Source organism: Carcharodon carcharias, chromosome 21 (assembly GCF_017639515.1).
Source record: "Carcharodon carcharias isolate sCarCar2 chromosome 21, sCarCar2.pri, whole genome shotgun sequence".
Lineage (NCBI taxonomy): Eukaryota > Metazoa > Chordata > Chondrichthyes > Lamniformes > Lamnidae > Carcharodon > Carcharodon carcharias.
Window position 1 is genome coordinate 83,526,911 of NC_054487.1, and position 18,876 is coordinate 83,545,786.

General features: G+C 39.9%; 1 protein-coding gene across 8 annotated transcripts in view; it reads right to left on the bottom strand.

Annotated features, from left to right (window-relative positions):
- ppfibp1b (PPFIA binding protein 1b) overlaps positions 1-18,876 on the bottom strand; it is a 149,765-nt gene that overhangs the window by 18,306 nt on the left and 112,583 nt on the right. For 7 of the 8 annotated variants that reach the window (XM_041215891.1, XM_041215889.1, XM_041215890.1 and 4 more), the window contains 9 exons: positions 18,234-18,358; positions 16,731-16,858; positions 16,392-16,454; positions 14,898-14,958; positions 14,756-14,794; positions 12,613-12,787; positions 10,647-10,679; positions 5,520-5,658; positions 971-1,099 (listed from right to left, as the gene is read on the bottom strand). In XM_041215891.1, the coding sequence (XP_041071825.1) occupies positions 971-1,099; positions 5,520-5,658; positions 10,647-10,679; positions 12,613-12,787; positions 14,756-14,794; positions 14,898-14,958; positions 16,392-16,454; positions 16,731-16,858; positions 18,234-18,358 (892 nt within the window). The remainder of the gene's footprint in view (positions 1-970; positions 1,100-5,519; positions 5,659-10,646; positions 10,680-12,612; positions 12,788-14,755; positions 14,795-14,897; positions 14,959-16,391; positions 16,455-16,730; positions 16,859-18,233; positions 18,359-18,876) is intronic. The other variant, XM_041215888.1, reaches the window with a different exon arrangement.

Consider the following 18,876-nt stretch of genomic DNA (forward strand, 5'->3'; position numbering starts at 1 on the left):
TAGCAACAAATTACATTTAGAACAACATTTAGTTTAAATTACCATATCACAGCCTACACAATCCACTCACTCTGAAGAGTGTTCAGATGAAATGGAGTAAACTGTAGTTAAAGGCAAAATACTGCGGATGCTGGAAATCTGAAACAAAAACAAAAAATGTTGGAAAAACTCAGCAAGTCTGACAGCATCTGTGGAGAGAAAGACAGAGTTAATGTTTCGAGTCCGTATGACTCTTCTTCAGAGCTACAGAGAAGCAAAAATGCAGTGAAATATATACTGTTTAACCCCTTCCTTAAACAGTATATATTTCACCACATTTTTACTTCTCTGTAGTTCTGAAGAAGTCATACAGGCTCGAAACATTAACTGTCGTTCCACAGATGCTGTAAACTCTGTAGTTGTCTTGCTGCTCCTATCCCAACCCAAATCATGGTTTTCCTGTCATGCATGAAAGATTTAACCCTGAAATCGGCCATGTATTTTCACCTCCAATATTGCCACCATACCTACCTTCTCTTTTCTACCCCCTGCCAAATATAATTTTCCCCCCAATATGCTTATTTTCTATTCTTGTCCAGTTTGCAGTCTCTGTTAAGTATTCTCCCCCACCACCCCACCCCCCCAAGTATTTCTTTCTACGTTCTACATAGGAGGTACATAAATTTTCTATCCCAGAGACGTTCTGCTGTTGAGTATATTCAACGCCAAGGTCAAAACTAGTTTTGGTCTCCAAATGAATCAAGGAATATGGGGACTGGGTAGGAAAGTGGAGCTGAGGCTCTAAGGAATGGTGGAACAGGCTTGAAGGACATGTGGCTTACTCTTATTTCTTATATTTAAACAAAATTGTTATGCAAATCTACTACAGTTACCTTGAATTCTAGGCCAAAGTCAAAGGATAAAATACAAATCCATAAGGATCTTAATAAAACACCCATTAAAATTTGTTTACATTTTTAAACTATCATACGTTTTAGCATGTTGTAGATCCCGGGACCAGCCGAGCCTAGGGCCTGACGTACTTCTGGTTCCACCTCTCTTGAAGTCTGTGTCAGTCATATCATCAGGATTAAATGTGGTTGATTGACTTCTTTTAAGCCTGTAAACAAAAACCCAAAAAGGAAACATTCAATTGCTGGTACTCCAAATCCATTCCACCACTGTCACCTTTCACTCTGCCAGCAGGCCAACATTTTCCTCTCTCAGTTATCGACTCTTCCCCCCACCTGGTGTCCATTCACTTAGCAACAAGGCATCATCCACAACCCTATTATTGCTGATTTTACAAACAGTAGTTTTGACTGAAACTTGACAACACCTTACTTTTTAAATGAAGCTTCCCTCCATGATCAAACCTCCTCCCGCCTACCCCAACTAAACTATATTGCCCTTATAAACCAAATGATATTATCGTCTTTTTCCATCGTGTCTGGTATTTTCAAGCTCATCTTGTTCCACCCTTCACACCTCTTGATTAAAACAATATTTCTCACCAAGCTGCATCCTAAGTTTGAGATACTCTCCTTCCTCAGCCTCTGCGTTGAGAGACTCCTCATTCTTGGTGATTTCAATCAACATAACTGGTTCCCTTATATAAAAGCAAAGTACTGCGGATGATGGAAATCTGAAACAAAAACAAAAATACCTGGAAAAACTCAGCAGGTCTGACAGCATCTGTGGAGAGGAATACAGTTTACGTTTCGAGTACGTATGACTCTTCATCAGAACTGAGGAAATATAGAAATGAGGTGAAATATCAGCTGGGTGAAGGGGGTGGGACATGTAGAGCTGGATAGAGGGCCAGTGATAGGTGGAGGTGAAGAAGAGATTGCCAAAGATGTCATAGACAAAAGGACAAAGGGGTGCTGACGGTGGTTATATTAGCTAAGGAATGTGCTAATGGTGGCATTAAGGGTAGAAAGCAGGAAGAGCAAGTGACAGATAGCCCTAGTGGGGGTGGAGGGGGGGAGGGGGGAAGGGATCGAAATAGGCTAAAAGGTAGAGATGAAATAATGGATGGAAATACATTTAAAAATAATGGAAATGTGGGGGGAAAATAAAAATATAAGTTCCCTTATGTTCTCTCCCCTGAATTCAGACATCCTATCCTTCCTAAAACTCTCCCTCCCTACAATTCATCCAACCCATATCCACAACCACTCTCCCAATCTCATCTCTACATACTCCCTTATATATCCCTCACCACATAAACCCCTATCTAACAACTCAATGCCACTTCCTTCCATGTCCATTCCTGGAAACCACCCACTACCCCAAAATCTGTGCTGGCAACTAAAGAACTTGAATTTATATAATGCCTTTAATGACCTCCGGATGCCCCAATGGGCTTTACAGCAAATGGGGTGCTTTTTTTGAAGTATAATTACTGTTGTAATGTCAGAGATACAGCAGGTAGTAGACTCCTGTAACGTGAAAATGACCGCATAAATTATTTTTGTGATGATGTATGGGGGGTAAATGTTGGTCAAGGCACCATGGAGAACTCCCCTGGTCAGAGATTGTGTCATGGGATCTTTTACATCTGTGCAGGAAAGTAGACAGGTCCAGAGTTTAACCCAATAGACACCACCTTTGACAGTGCAGCATTCCCTTAATACTGCATTGGAGTTCCAGCCTAGACTTGTGTGCTCAAATCCTACTTGAACCCATCACTTTCTGGCTCAAAGGTGAGTGTGCTACCATTTGAATCTGTCTAATCAGGCTCCTGTGCCTGCCACATTAATGTAAAGGGCCCAACTGAAAACACAAGTAACATCCTGCAGCTTTTCACATGATCAACATTAAGCTCCTCCAATCACTTGTCTCCTTTACGAAGAGTGGAACCATGTGGGAGCAGTCCCATTGAGCTGGACAGAAGAGGCCAGATGAAAATCAAATACTGCAGATGCTGGAAATATGAAACAAAAACATGTTGGAAACACACAGATGCTATCTTGCCCCCTTTGTCCAACTCAATGGGACTGTCCCGCGTGGTTCCACTCTTATCTGAGGGTCTCCAACAATGGCTTAACTTTGTTCCCAGTAATACCGCCAAAGTTCCCCAACAATCTTTCCTTGGACCCCTCCATTTCCACATTTAAATACTATCCCTTAATGACATCATCACAGACAAGGGTCAGCTTCCAAATGAACACTGACGATATCAACTCTACTTCCCAACCAGCTCCCTCGATCATTCCACTGTCTCTATCATAAGTCTGCTCATCCGATATCTTGTCCCAATCCGATATCTTGTCATAATGAGCTGCAATTTTCTTCACAGAAGCATCGAGAAAGCCAGCCCCATCACAAACTCTGTACTGGAGCTATTGATTTCATTCCCTGAACCTGACTGGAGAGATTTAACACTGGAGTTGCATGAAAGATTCCATCTCCTTGCCTAGCCACCGTCTCAGGGTGAATTAAACCATTCACAACCTGAGCATGCTCGCTGATCTCAAATGGAGCTGATGCCCAATCGTCACCATCACAAAAAAAATGTTTACTTACATCGCTATAGCATTGGTTGCTTCCTCCTTTACATTTGCAGTTGAAACTCACCCATGTATTGGATCCCTCCAGTCTTTAGTATTGCAATACTATCCTGTCTGCACCTACCACCTCTCGAACACTATAAACTGATGTTTATGTTAATGGGATGGGAGGAGGCTCATGTAGCATCTAAACACCAGCATATACCTTTGGGCAGAATGACGTGTTTCTGTGTTGCAAATTCTTTAAATCTCTCCACCAGTGATGGCTACATCTTCAGCTTGCAGGGCCCAATGCCTTCACTGAAATCTATTTTTTATTCATTCATTGGATGTGGGTGTCACTAGCTAGGCCAGCATTTATTGCCCATCCCTAATTGTCCTTGTGAAGGTGGTGGTGCACTGTCTTCTTGAACCACTGCAATTCCTGTGGTGTAAGTACTCCCACAGTGCTGTTAGGGAGTTCCAGGATTTTTGACCCAGCAACAGTGAAGGAACGCCAATATATTTCCAAGTCAGGATGGTGAGTGGCATGGAGGAGAAGCTTCCAGGTCATGGCGTTCCCAGGTATTTGCTGTCCTTGTCCTTCTAGGTCGTCGTGGGTTTGGAAGGTGCTGTCTAAGGAGCCTTGCTGAGTTTCTGCAGTGCATCTTGTAGATGGTACACACTGCTGCCACTGTTTGGGAGGGAGTGAATGTTTGTGAAGGGGGTGCCAATCAAGCAGGCTGCTTTATCCTGGATGGTGTCAAGCTTCCCAAGTGTTGGAGCTGCAGTCATCCAGGCAAGTGGAGAATATTTCATCATACTCCTGACCTGTGCCTTGTAGATGGTGGACAGGCTTTAGGGAGTCAGGTGAGTTACTTGCTGCAGGATTCTTAGCCTCTGACCTGCTCTTGTAGCCACAGTATTTATATGGTTAGTCCAGTTCAGTTTCTGGTCAATGGTAACCCCCCAGCATGTTTACAGTGGAGGATTCAGCGATAGTAATGCCATTAAATTTCAAGGGAATATGATTAGATTCTCTCTTGTTGGAGATGGTCATCACCTGGCACTTGTATGGCATGAATGTTACTTGCCATCTGTCAGCCTAAGCCTGGATATTGTTCATGTCTTGCTGCATTTGGACATGCTTCAGTATCTGAGTCATTGCAAATGGTGAACATCCCCATTTCTGACCTTATGATAGAGGGAAGGTCATTGATGAAGCAGCTGAAGATGATTGGGCTTAGGACACTACCCTGAGGAACTCCAGTATCCTGGAACTGAGATGACTTCTGCACCTCACTCTCCTCCTTTAAGACCATCATGAAAATCTCTGACTAAAGATTTGGCCACCACTCCTAATATCACCTCTCTAGTTTGACATTCATTTTTTCTGATTACATCTCTGTGAAAGATCTTGAGGTGGCTTTTTCCATGTTACAGCACTATATAAAAAGGAAACATTTTTTATGTCCTAGTCTTTGTAATAACCCTATTTCCCTCTAATCTGCTCACTCTTGGAAGATAAAACTATCACTTCTGTACCTATTATACCTCCAATCCAATGTCAAAGCTGAGACGATTTTCATTTTGTTCAGTAATAATTTGGTATATTTTTCATGGCTCAATGCATTTTGCAATAACACATGGCAAGCAAATGTTAGACAAAAGCATGGCTGAGCAATATTCTACTTTACATCAGCTCACAAGAACATAGAGTAAAGAACACCAGCAGCTTTGAAGTAAAATCCATTCTCATATGTGTTATCTTTTGGGAAATAATTCACTGGAGAGAACTTAAAATATTTAACATCCAGAGTGGTATTACTTTTGACAAAATGGAAGCAGCCAGGGCAGTAGCCATTACCTGTGAACAGAAAACAAGCTCTACGCAATTAGGAAAAACGTGTGTAATAAAGGGAAGGAGTGTCTATTAATAAACTGCCGTAACATTTCTTCCCTCTTCCTTCCCCCCACCAACAAAACTCTAAATTATCTCAATAGGTTTATAGGCCAAAAGTTTAATTTAAAAAACAGACTGCTTACTTTCCAAATAATTTTTTGATTCCTTTGGATTTCTTTTTCAAATCAGGAGAGGTTGGAAACAGCTGACAACCATCAGCCTCTACTGCACGCAGTGGGAGACCAGCAGCATCCACATGCTCTGATTCTCTCTCTGTCTCAGCTACATTTTGAAAAGAAAACATAATTAAAGTTAGTTTATCCTTCACCCAGTAAAATGGACTTTGCTTCAAAAATGAAAAGAAAATTCTTCAGGGAAACAAGGTCAAATCTGCAGAACCTCTGAACATAAAAGGAACACTCTAGGATTAGGCTCAACACAATGGCCTTATCCTTGAATGCAATGAAAAAGCACACCACTGTGTATATAACACTAAAAACAAATAAAACTTACCATAAGGTGGCTGGCTTTGAAACTGGAGCTGTCATCTTTTGATGTTTGGCACAAACATGGGGTTTTGCCACTTAGTCTTTTCTTAGTGAGTAACAGGCAGTGCTTGGAGCCCAGCCCATGCAGCAAATGAAACATTTATTTGCCAAATCTTGCAAATACCAAGAATGTGGTAGAAACAATGATTAGGCCAGGGATACAGTGAATAAGGGGGCGCATAAAACATTACTTTCAACCATAAAATGTTTCATGCCCTACAAATGCTTAAGTTAGTTACTAGACTACAGTACATTTTTCATACAGACGGGTGAAGAATGCTTGCCAGGGTCATTACTTTGGCAAATTAAAAATCCTTCAGTTCACTTAAACCATCAACTTCTGAATGACTTTCTGCCTAGATTTTCAGAAGTTGTCTCTGCAAATGCCTGTTATGGACTGAGATCAGCTGTATTACCATTTATGATATTCAACACCCTCAGCAGAGCCACAGTAGCTTTGGAAAAAAAACACCTGACTAACATCTGCACCTTATTGCAACTGAAAAACATACTCATATTCCTGTAATTTACACACGATGGGAAGATGATTCACACAACTAAGGTCTCCTTAATCCTTTAACAAAAGGTTTAGTCTTTAAACTAGTTAACTGACAGCCAATGCTCCAACAGTACCCAGTGGGTATATTGAGGATGGTGCTGTGTCTATATTCTTCACAAGAAATCATACAACAGTAAGCCCAGGGTGACAAGGAAAATATGGTGGCACAGTAGCTTTATGGCATGATGTTGCTACTCACACAATCTACCCTCCCACTGAGCACAATCGTGCCTCTTGGAGATGAAACACCAGTTTTCCAAGTCAATATACGAATGTCTACAATACTTGCATAGAGGAAAAACCAGACTATTTACCTGATCTTAATGTGGTTTATGAAATCAGTGTAGATTAAAGAAAGAATTGGGAGATCAGAACAGATCAATACTGCATTTTAAGGTTTGTTGATTAATCTAGACAAAATATTTGGTGGAGGGATTTATTTCAGTGAGTGTCCAGGTCAAATAAGGTGGCTGCCATGAAACCAATGCAGACCTTGAGGAGGCACCTATGTTTTTACATGATAGTTTCCTTCTCACCAGGTAATAGCTATATACAACATCAACTTATTTTTATATATTGCCTTTAACATACCAAAAACATCCCAAGGTGTTTCGCAGGAGTGCTTAGCAAATAAAATTGGAGATCAAACCATGTAAGGAGATATTAAGCCAAGTGACCTGAAATTTGTTCAAAGAGATGGGTTTTAAGTAGTGCCTTAGAACAGTGGGGGGAGGGGGGCGGGGGAGGGGATGGAGAGGCAGGGAGATTTAGAGAGGGAATTCCAGAGCTTAGGGTCAGGCAACTGATGGCAAAGCTACCAATGTTGGGAGTGAAGAAAATCAGATGTACACAAGGCTAGAATTGGAGGAGATTTTGGAGGGTTATAGGCCTGGAGAAGGTTGGAGAGAGGGAGGACAAGACCATGGAGGCATTTGAACATGATCTGGTGATAGACTCAGACATCTACTGCACAGAAGGAGGCCATTCCTCAAAAAATTCGATCAAATTTGTCAAACAGAACCTTCCCGTAACAAATTCATGCGGACTATCCCTGATTAATCAATGTCTCTCCAAGTGCAGATATATTCTGTCGCTCAGAATTCTTTCTAGTAATTTCCCCACCAGCGAGGTTAGACTGGTCTGCAACTTCTCGATTTATCCCTTTCTCCTTTTTTAATAATGGGACATTAGCAGTCCTCCAGTCCTCTGGCACCTCACCTGTGGCCAGGGAGGATTTGAAAATTACTGCCAGGGATCCAGATATCTCTTCCCTTGCCTCCCTCAACAGCCTGGGATAATTTCATCTGGGCCTGCAGATTTATCCACTTTTAAGGCTGCTAAACCTGTTAGTACCTCCTCTCTTTCTATGTTAATTTCCTCTAATATTTCACAGTCCTCCATCCTGATGTCTATATCTGCATCATCCTTTTCCGTTGTGATGACCGACACAAAGTATTCATTAAGGACTAAGCCTGTGTCTTCCAGGTCCACACACAGATTACCTCTATGGACCCTAATTGGCCCTACTCTTTCCCTAGTTATTCTCTTACTCTTCACATATATAAAAAACCCCTTTGAATTTTCCACCAATGTTTTCTCATGCACTCTCTTAGCTTTCCTAATTTCCTTAAGTTCCTCTAAGGACTCTAATGTATTGAGCCCTTGGTACCCGCCGTAAGCTTCTCTTTTTTTTCTTAATCCTAACCTTTATGTTTCTTGACATCCAGGGTTCTCCAGACTTGGTTCTCCCACCTCTTTGTCTTTATGGGAACATATCTGCCCTGTACTCTCACTGTTTCCCCCTTGAATGCCTCCCATTGCTCTGACAGAGTTTTACCTGCAAGTAGCTGATCCCAGTCTACTTGTGCCAAATTGTGCCAAAGTAAAATTAGTCTTTCCCCAGTTTAGGACTTTTATTCCCGGCCCAACCTTATCCTTTTCCATAACTATCCTAACTGAATTGAGATCTCCACCTGTATCCTTAACAAGAATCTTAAAATCAAGGTATTTCTGGATTGGGAGCCAATGCAAGTCCATGAGCGCAGGTAATGAAAGGTGAACAAAAGCTGGAGGGAGTTAGGATACAGGAGTAGTTTTGGATTAGTTCAAGATTATGGAAGGTGGTTATCTGAGGAACTAAAAGTGGAACTCAAAACGTAATCACCAGCCAACATCCCACTTCTGACCTTATGATGGAGGGAAGGACATTGAAGTAGTTGAAGATGGTTGGGCCTAGGACACTACCCTGTGATGACTGACCTCCAACATCCACATCCATCTTCCTTTGTGCTAGGTATAGCTCCTGCTAGAGTTTTCCTCCTGTTTCTCAGCGTTCAGTTTGATAGATTATATAAAAGTATAACATTTGAATGCATGAATGGTTTACTAGATACAGGTATATTTTGGAGATCTCCAGATTGTTGGAATAGTCAGTCTAAAGATAATACTCAACTAGCCGTGTTTCTAACTTTTATGTATTATATTTTCTTTAGGCATAGTTCTACAAAATAGCAGGAAAGATCATACAGGGAACAAAAAGATTGGAAAAACTCAGCAGGATAGGCAACGTCTGTGGTGAGAAAGAGTTAACATTTCAGGTTGATGACATGCCATCTGATGAAAGGTTATTGACCTGAAATGTTAACTGTTTCTCTCCACAGATGCTACCTGACCTGCTGAGTTTTTCCACCTTTTATTGCTTTTATTCCAGATTTCCAGCATCCGCAGTATTTTGCTTTTGCAGGATCATACAGGGGATGCCAAAAATCAAAATTCTTGAAATACATAGTATTCTTTAAACTTTCTGTTGTCAATCTTGGTTTCTGCTGGGCTGTGTAGAGAATGCTGGGCTGAATGTGCCGAACTTAAAATATTATTAAAAAAGTGCAAATTTTAGGTTACACCTATCAACCAGTAGTTGAGCCTTTCAGATCTCTAGTTTGTGCTGAATCAGCTGATGTCATCCCTACACTCCAGCTGAGTGCTTAGAATTGACTCAGGATTAGGGAGGCTAAAAAAAAACACCCAGGATTCTTGCCCCTTAATGCTATCTAGCATCCCCTGCTGGAAGTTTACATGTATGGACTTCAGGTGAGTTTAAAGCTAAACTCAATTACTATACCACCTCAAGGATCCTTGTGGTCCAGACTCACTCAAGTAATATGACTCAGGTACAATAACACCAAGTACCAAAAGTGAACCCTCCCGATACTCCACACTATTCTTCATGGGAAAAAAAATGTGAAGATATGAAAAAAAATCATCCTGAGCTGTGAATATATCACCATCCCTTCAAATAGCTGGATCAAAATCCCGTAATTCCCGAATGAATAGCATTGTGGGAGTAGATTGACCATAGACTGCTGTAGTTCAAGGCAGCAGCTCATCTCTACCTTTAAGAGAAATTATGGATAGGCATTAAATGCTGGCCTTGCCAGTGATGGCCACATTCATGAATAAATGAAATATATTTTTTGATCTATCCCGAGACCACGGTGACCTTGTAATATGGTATAGTCCTAATGAACTGGAGCATTCAGGAGAGTTTAACATTATTTATTTTAAATCAAATTTTCACCATAGGGCATGATAAATGACAACCACCAAATAGGTCAGTGTGACCATAATCTCACTGCAGCGAGCCATTTAATAAACCAAGCTTTTTCACTGCAGTGATGTCAAATCAATTGGAAAAAATTAATGGGGATTGAGACTTTTTTCCCTACATTAAAGGTGCTTTGTAAATGCAAGCTCTTATTATCTCCCTTCTCTGGTTACTACCTGTCACATTTGCATTTAAGTTCACTTCTGACAAACTAAGAAAGCAAAGCTCCCTAAGATTAGCATCCTGAAATCAAGCAGGCCTATGACCAGGTGAGTAAATGGAGCATGGAAAAACACATTTTGAAAAGAATTGAAGAGTTAAAGTAATGATGGTTATATAAATCAGCAATCTCTGTTCACACCACCTAAAGGCATTCCACTTAAAGCTAAAGACAGATTTTGCAGTTTATGTTGCATCGGCTAAATGCTGTAGAATTTGTTTAGTTTAAGCTTAACTATCAGATCTCTATTAGCTCTGCTGAGCATGTAAAGTAGTAAACAGCTGGAAGATATGTCCATAGCAAGGCATTGGTGCAGTCAAACATGCAGCTATACTATACCTAGCATCGGTGCACTTGCACTTCGACTGCGATCTTCAGTCATCCAGAAAATGTGTATGATCGTGGGGAGCACAGCAGCAAAGAATATGCGGAATAACAAGGTAAAGTACAGATCAATTTACAGATACAAACCACTCCAATTAGAAAGGTCAGGACAAGTTCACAAAATTAACACAGTCACAACAACAGTCAAGTATTGACGCTCAATTTAAACAAAAGGGACAATTTTGTTGGCAGGTCAGGTTATTGGTGGGACTGAAAAAATATAGCCTAAACATGAGGCAGATCAAGTAAAATGCCAAGTTTATATAACTCAACCATTTAAACAGATATTCCATAACAGCACTTCCATGGCCAGTATAACCACTTCACATGTGTATGATTACCAAGTACAAGCAGAAAGTGTGCTATCATTGTAGCCCAGGTCTTCCAGTCTCTGGATAGTCAGAGGCTGGACGTACACCAGATGATGCACTATGGGACCCCCTTGGAAGTTCCAATGCAAGGGCTCCATGGAAACTGCCCCGGGAGTGTGAACTTCTGATGGGCAATGCCTGTGCTGCCTAGGATCCTTTGAAAAAGTCTCCAACTCTGAGTTGAGTTAGAGACGTCAGACAGTTCTGACTTACTTAACAAAATAGTTACCCACGTTGGTCAGGAAAAACTTAGTCTAACACCTGGGTAACTATACAACTGACCCCCCCTTACCTAGTCTCCGAAAATGTTTTCAAAGCAGCTTTAGGAGACAAACTCTTGATTTACCAGAATACAACAACTACTGTTGTGAAAAGGGGGCAAGGTTTCTGCTCGGATTCTCCACACTGCTCTGAACGTGAAGGATCCTCCTTTGGAGGATCGGAGGAGGGCGTGTGCGTTTTGTCTGATCAGAGTCAGAAATAGTGGATAGAATTTTACAGGCCCATTGTGGTGGGGGTGCAGCGAATCATCAAAAGTCCACTGACTTCAGCGGGACCATAAAATCCTGATGATGTAGAATTCTGCCCCGTATTTCTGATCCTCAACTGAAAATCTGGGCCTATGTTGTCACAGGCAAATGGAAGACATGCTGCACACTCTAAACAGTAAAAAAGCGTTTCTTTTTTTCTTTAATAAATTAAATATATATTTAAAATAGTGTAATGATAATCTACTTGGATAGACTAGAGAGTTGTGTTATAAATTGCAAGATTTCTAATCACTTGCAACACACATCTGGTTCTACACAATACTGGAAGATTTCTAGGCAGACCAGTAAAACTTCCTACACCCAAACTATCCATATGAGTACTAATTTAGCAATGTTCTGAACATTATTCATGACAAGCCAGCCACATTAAGCCAAATCCAATTACTTTGGCAGATTGAAGGCACGGGAAAAGTAAGTGCAAGTGAACACCAATTTATCAAACAATTTCAACACTTTACCAAGTGAACACCTGAAAAATTAGTTTAAATGAATTGCACAGTTATTTTACATACCTTATTGAATTCCCTGCCTCCAAATGATTAGCTGTATGGATAAAGATCTACAGAATTTTCTTTTAAAGTATAAAATAGGTTTTTATTTATTCAATAAAGCAGCTTTCATGCACCATGTTGAGACTAAATAAGGCAATAGATCCAAAGATGCCTTTAATTCAAATGCTATTTATACGGTTGTCTTGGGGTTATGGCTCAGAACTAAAGATGGAGTTCAAATCTCAACTTGCCAATTTGTGAAAATTAAATAAACCTAATTTGCAGGCTGGCACCAGAAAGAGACTCTGAAAGCAGCCAGGGTAAGGAGAAAAAAAGAACAGGACTAATTCATTATAGTCCACCTCTACCAATCTGGCCTGAACGTGACTCCACGCCCACATTATGTACTTGACTCAATACCCTGTGGGTGGGCAATAAGTACTGTCATGCTAATGTCACCCACACCCACAAACACCATTTTTTTTTTGAACCATGCGTGCTCACTTACCCAGGTTAGGTGCACTAGCTGTTCGTTTGCCACCTTTTATCTTGAAGAATCCACGGCCAAAAGAAGCTCTGGCCTTTTTAGAGGCTGCACTTTCATCATCCGGTGAATTCTGATGCCCAGTTGGTGACTTTGGTGGCAGAGATGTGAACTTACTGATCTCCATACATGCTTTATTCTAGATGGTTTTAGACAATGGTATACTTTAGTTCCCAGCGATATCTTGCATCAGCAGAACTATTAACATTTCAGATACTGGGAAATTTAAACCTGATTTCAGTAAATGGTCGTAGATCCCAAAAGCTTACATTATATAATAAACAGGATCCTCCAGAATACGAAAAAAATAAATTGCTCCTATTAAAGCCTGTCAGATAATAAATACCAATTTATAAATATTTTCTGGGGCTTGGGCTGAAAGCCATTCAGATTGCTAGATTGACCATCTGACAGATGCCAAATGAAATAACAATGTCAAATTTAGACCTAGTGGAGCTGTAACTCTTTCGAGTACAAACCCGTTTCCATCTGTTCCTATTCAGATGAAGTTACATTGTTTCATAGTTTGCCATTGTGAGATTTGAACTCTTGATCTTGGGGTTACAAACCCAGTACCATAACCACTTGGCTATTTAGGCCAAGCTCTAGTGGAGCTGTAGTGGGGCAAAGGGAGGGGTATGATGACCAATACCACAACCAACAGGCTATGTTGTCAAATTGAGTTCAGCTGTCTAGTAATTTAACAGCCAACTGAATGAGAAAACAAGTAATAATCCAAAGTTAGGTTAATGGAAGGTGCAGGTTGGGATGTATAGTTGTGAATTAGCCAACTAGGTTGGGTGAAACTATGATGCAAAAATAAATTCAGCATAAATAACACCCTAGTGACGAAAGATGGTGGTAGTTTTGGAAGAATTGGAAGGTCAGCTCAAAGTCCAACAAAACACTCTGCCCCCCACCAGCAACAATACACTCAAGGACCTCCACAATTATCAATGCACTGTTCTTTTCCAAACACAGTTAGACTTGTTTGCAATGACAAAACTTGCATCTAGATTGCAGTCAGAATCATGAAAACAGTTAGTTTACAGAAAAAGAATGAAAGGAAAAGTTATAAGGTGCAGTGAAGGTGTTTCTAGCATGGAGATCATTATACTTTAAGAAGTATTGACATTTAAAGGGCACCTATGCAGGTTCAAAATTTAAATATACAATATTTTTAGTTTTACACAGATTTGAAAATAATAAATTCCTTTTGAAACACATACCCTCCCTTTTGCCCAGATGAGAAACTATTATAGCAAGCCAGGTTAAATCAAGACAGCAGTGCTACACTGTCCAAATCTATGTTATGGTTCAACTAACTTACCATAATGCGATAACCTCACTTTGCAAAATACCACCTGCGATTACAGATCATTAATCTTTTCATTTGTTTAAATGAGTGTACATATCTTACACTGTAGGGCTTTTCTCCCCCTTAACTGAAATGCTTTTATCACCTTGCATACAAAGTAAAGCTTTGGATACCAATGTTTAGCATACATACACTGGACATCTATCAAATGATCAGTTTCAAATTCAAAATCCAGAGAGATACCAAGTAGAGCTCTGGTACGGTTATAAAGTGCCACAAGCAGCAGTAACCCAATTCATAGGCTAAAGGAAACCTTGATTACAATACAAAACAAAACAACATGTGCTCAGACAAGGTCAGAAATGAATTGCAGCCAGACAAGATTAAAATACCCAATTAAAAATGTTGACAGCTAACCTTAATCAAGAGCAAAATGTTCCCTGCCAGCTGAAAATATGATAGATGAAGAGTTGGAGACAGAAAGAAGAGAGAGAGAGAGAGAGAGAGTCAGCGTTAGAGCAGGAGGAAAAGTCCCTACATCAACCTGCATACAAAACATACAAGGAGGTACTCTTACAGCTGATTTTTAGTTTATATCTGGAATGTATTAATACCAAGCAATTAACAGTACATATATCTATTTCATTGCGCAGTAAAAACAATCTTATTAATTTTATCAAGGCTGTTTGAAAGAAATCAGATGATTACATAGCTGCCATCAGTCTAGTTCACCATGAGCACTTTTGTCCCAAACAAGTTTAACAAATGCTTGTGATACTGGAAACGTACCTCCAAAGGACTCTGTTGAGCAGGTTCCATGGATAATTTCTGTTCAAAGGCAAAAGGTAACACATTTAAATCCTATAATGCAATAGAGTGCAGCTGAATTGCCAGTTGGCGCTACACTGAATATTGATGAAACAAAACAAACCTTGTGCTCTTCCTCCATTCTCAGATTCTCCTGACTACCAAACTTGTGTACATCTGACAATCTGCAATAAAACATTAGAGAACACGTTTCACTACATAATCCAAAATAAATCCCAAATCTGTAAGCTCCCAAATGATCAAGGACATAGCAGTGAAGGGAAAAAAACCCCAAAATGCTGGAAATATTGACCAGGTCTGGAGCATCTGTGAAAAGCAAAACAGATTTAACATTTAAGCTCTGTGACTTAAAATGTTGCCAGACCTGTTGAATATTTCCAGCATCCATAATACTTTAAGCGATCAAGCCTCAGGAATACAAGTTCATGCCACTAGCATAACCTATTAATTGGATACATAAGCATTATAAGCTAAACACGGTTTCTCATTCATTTCTGAATTAGAGACCATCTTGAAAGAGATTAATTTAACAAAGCAAAGAAGCAGCTTGATTTCAAGAAGTTTTTTAGTCACATTAGGTGAGAGTTATTTATTTTGATGGATAGTGACAGAGAAAAGTAGTTTCTGCAGTTGATCTTGGGGGCTGGTTACGGTCTATTCCATATTTGCCTGGGTGAATGCAGCTCCAACAACACTCAAAAAGCTCCCCACCATGCAAGACATAGCAGCCTGCTGCACTCCATCCAGCACGTTAAACATTCGCTCTCTCCAAAAAAAAGTGGCAGTAGTGTGCACCATATATAAGATGCACTGCAACAACTAGTCAAGCCACCTCTTCCAAAAGTACCTTCCAAAACCATTTAGATGGAAAAGGGCAGCAGATGCATGGGAACATCACTGCTTGAAAGTCCCCCAAGTAACACATCAGATGAGGAACCCTGGTTATGTTGCTAGATTGCAAAAGCTGGAGCTATTCTCCTTAGAAAAGGGATGGTTGAGAGGAGATTTGAGAATCATAGAATAGTTATAGCACACAAAGCGGCCATTCAGCCACTCATGCCCGTGCTGACACTCTGCAAGAGCTGCTCACTTAGTTCCATTTCTAGCCGCAGTCCTGCAATTCTTCTTCTATTTATCCAATTCCCTTTTGAAAGCCATGATCGAACCTGCCTCCACCACACTTTCCAGATAGTGCATTCCAGATGCTAATCACTCACTCCGTGAAAAATAATTTTCTTCAGGTCATTTTTGGTTGTTTTGCTAATCATTATAAATCTCTGTCCTCTGGTTTTCGTATATCTGCCAACGCACAGTACAATCAAATCTCAAACTGAGGAACCCCACTACCCTGTATAAACCTGTTCAAAACCCTGAAGAGTTTAGACTGGGGTAAACAGAAAAAAAAACTGTTTCCACTGACAGCAGAGTCAAGAACCAGAGGACAGTGATTTAAGGATAGAGTGGCTACAATCTGGAACGTACTGCCCGAGAGCCTGGTGGAGGCAAATTCAATTGTGGATTTCTGAAGAGAATTGGATAATACCTTGTCTTTAACAATGAATTAACAGGGTTGATGTAAAAATAATTTTTCACTTACATAGGACTGTCACATATGACAGTTTCTTCAACTAAGGAAGAGATATCACCTGGTTGTATTTCACTGTTGAAAAATGCAAATTTACACTTATTATACAAATTGTTACACCTTCCTTAGAAAAAAGGCTACATACGTTAATTAATGATCTAAGCTGTGTTAATAAGCCATAAATCGGTCAAATTTTTAAAATAAATACAATGGTTAGGTACTCAAACTGGCCTTCAAATAATTCAGTTGACTTCACAAATCATCTGAAGGAGAAGTCAATCATAGCCTTTAAACTGTCAGAGTTACGCTCAGCCTTCTAAAGTTAGGTAGTAAAGCTAAATTGTGTTTTACCCAATGTCAGATGTTGTTTCAACTTCAGCGTCCATCTTCTTATCTACCTGTTGAGCGTGACTCTTGGGAGTAGATGAAACCACTGGAATTGGCACATGAAGGATGCTTGTGTGGATTTCAACTGGCTCCTGAAACAAAATTAGCAAATTATATTCTTTTCAGCCATTATATTCTTTTAATAATGTCTGTTTGCTTGTGTGCTTAAGCATCACAATGCAACAGTACTTTTTAAAATCAGCTATAAATACAAATGATGCAACAATGCAGGAAACCCAAATGGACATTGACCAAATGATCTTAGCCTGCTGGTTTTCAATCAATTCTTACTGCAAAAAGTGTTTCCAGTAAAATTATACTCTAGAATCATACTTAGTTCTTTTATATTCAGTGCCTATTTTTCTTTTTAATCCTACTACAGTAAACACCATGCCACAGTTTCTTACAGAATGTGATTTTAATTTAATCCTGTTCTTTGATGCAAGTGGTTATGGCAAGACGCTAGGCTGTGAATTTCTTCCAAGTGCTGGAGAACCCTACAACCAGAGTAGTAAAACAGGGTTGGAAAAGCACGTGGGAATTTTGGCCGTTTCTTCCATTCCGTTTATTAAATGAGATGCATAGTACAAATGCCTGGGTAGAAGACAGCCTTTGTGCCATCAAGGCTACCCTTCCAAAACACTATCTGATTTTAGGACAAAGGTCCTGTATCTTCTTTACTAACAAATTCACTCAGTCCTTTTAAATTGCCATGGATTTCACTTCACCATCCCTGGCTGTAATCTGTTACTACTTACCATTCCCACATCTTCAACCTGAGCTCACTACTTCACAATTACCAGAACTGAATTACATCTGCTCATTCACCAAGCTTGTGCAGGCCCCTTTAGGTTATTGCCCATAGCACGCAATCTGGAAACCCGCACTGAACAATATTCTATCCACATGTACGAAAATGACAAAAACAACAGAGTGCCTACAACACCCATCCTAGGGAGACGTCACTGTTGACCCACTTTTGACTTCTCCCTCCCGCCAACCCTTTGCTGTTTAATTTTCAGCCACACATCAGTCTGGTAATCTGGTTCAATACTGTGCCTCACAGCTGACTAATTGACAAGGTGCACAGGGGTATGTGGCACAGTCTCAAATACCCAAGCAAACGGCATCTGTTGCTTCACCGTCAACTTATTTTGGTAATGGAGTAGACTGTGGGACTATTATCGCACCAATGATACAAACACAAGGTTACAGTTTCCACTTGATTAAAATAGACATTTTCCACATTTTTACTCAGTTATCTTAAATAGTCAAATTCTGAAAGGTTGGTTACTTAGTTGCTAGTTGCTGTTTTACAATTCCTTTGCAATTTTACAATTTACAAATGGCACACACACTGGGGAGACACTGTGAAGACAATTAGCACTTTAATTCTTTACAGCTTCGCTGATGGAAAAAATCTGAAGAATGTTTCAGATTGGAATACAATTATGAAAATTTACTCACTGCTTCTGGCACTCCCTCTGCTGCTGGGGTTGGTGAAGTAGAAGCCAGCTCCATTTCTAATGTTTCACTGGCATTAACTCCAGCAGATCCCCCATTCAGGCTTTCGTCACTGTCACCTTCTTTTACTACACCGGCAAAACATTTACCGTTTGGAAAGAAAATGAAGTTGATTTCATTCTTGCAAAAAACAGATGTTCTTTCATGCTAGAGAAATTGTCTTCTCCATTCTTAGTTAGGATTCTACATCTTTAATTATTTACAATAGATGGTACGACTTATCAGTAGTAAGAAAACCCATTTAAATTGGGAAAATGCACAGATTTTAATATTTTGTAGATTTTATGAAATCAATATGAAATTTATAAAATTCTGTTAATTCCTTTAAACCTGATATCTGTAAAGTGAAATGCAAACATCATATTTCACACCATTTAAAAGATTTCTGTTGCTGCTTGTGAACAAAGGACAACGTTCCTAATGTTTCAGTTGAAACTTAATAGTAGCAGAACTTCATAGGGGTTAGTGCATCAATGCAGAAGGCAGCGCAGCATTGAATAATTGGCTGAAAGGGAGAGACAGGAAATAGAGTTCTTTCTGATTGGTGACAGGTGACAAGATGTGCCCATTTCTTTATTCTTTCATG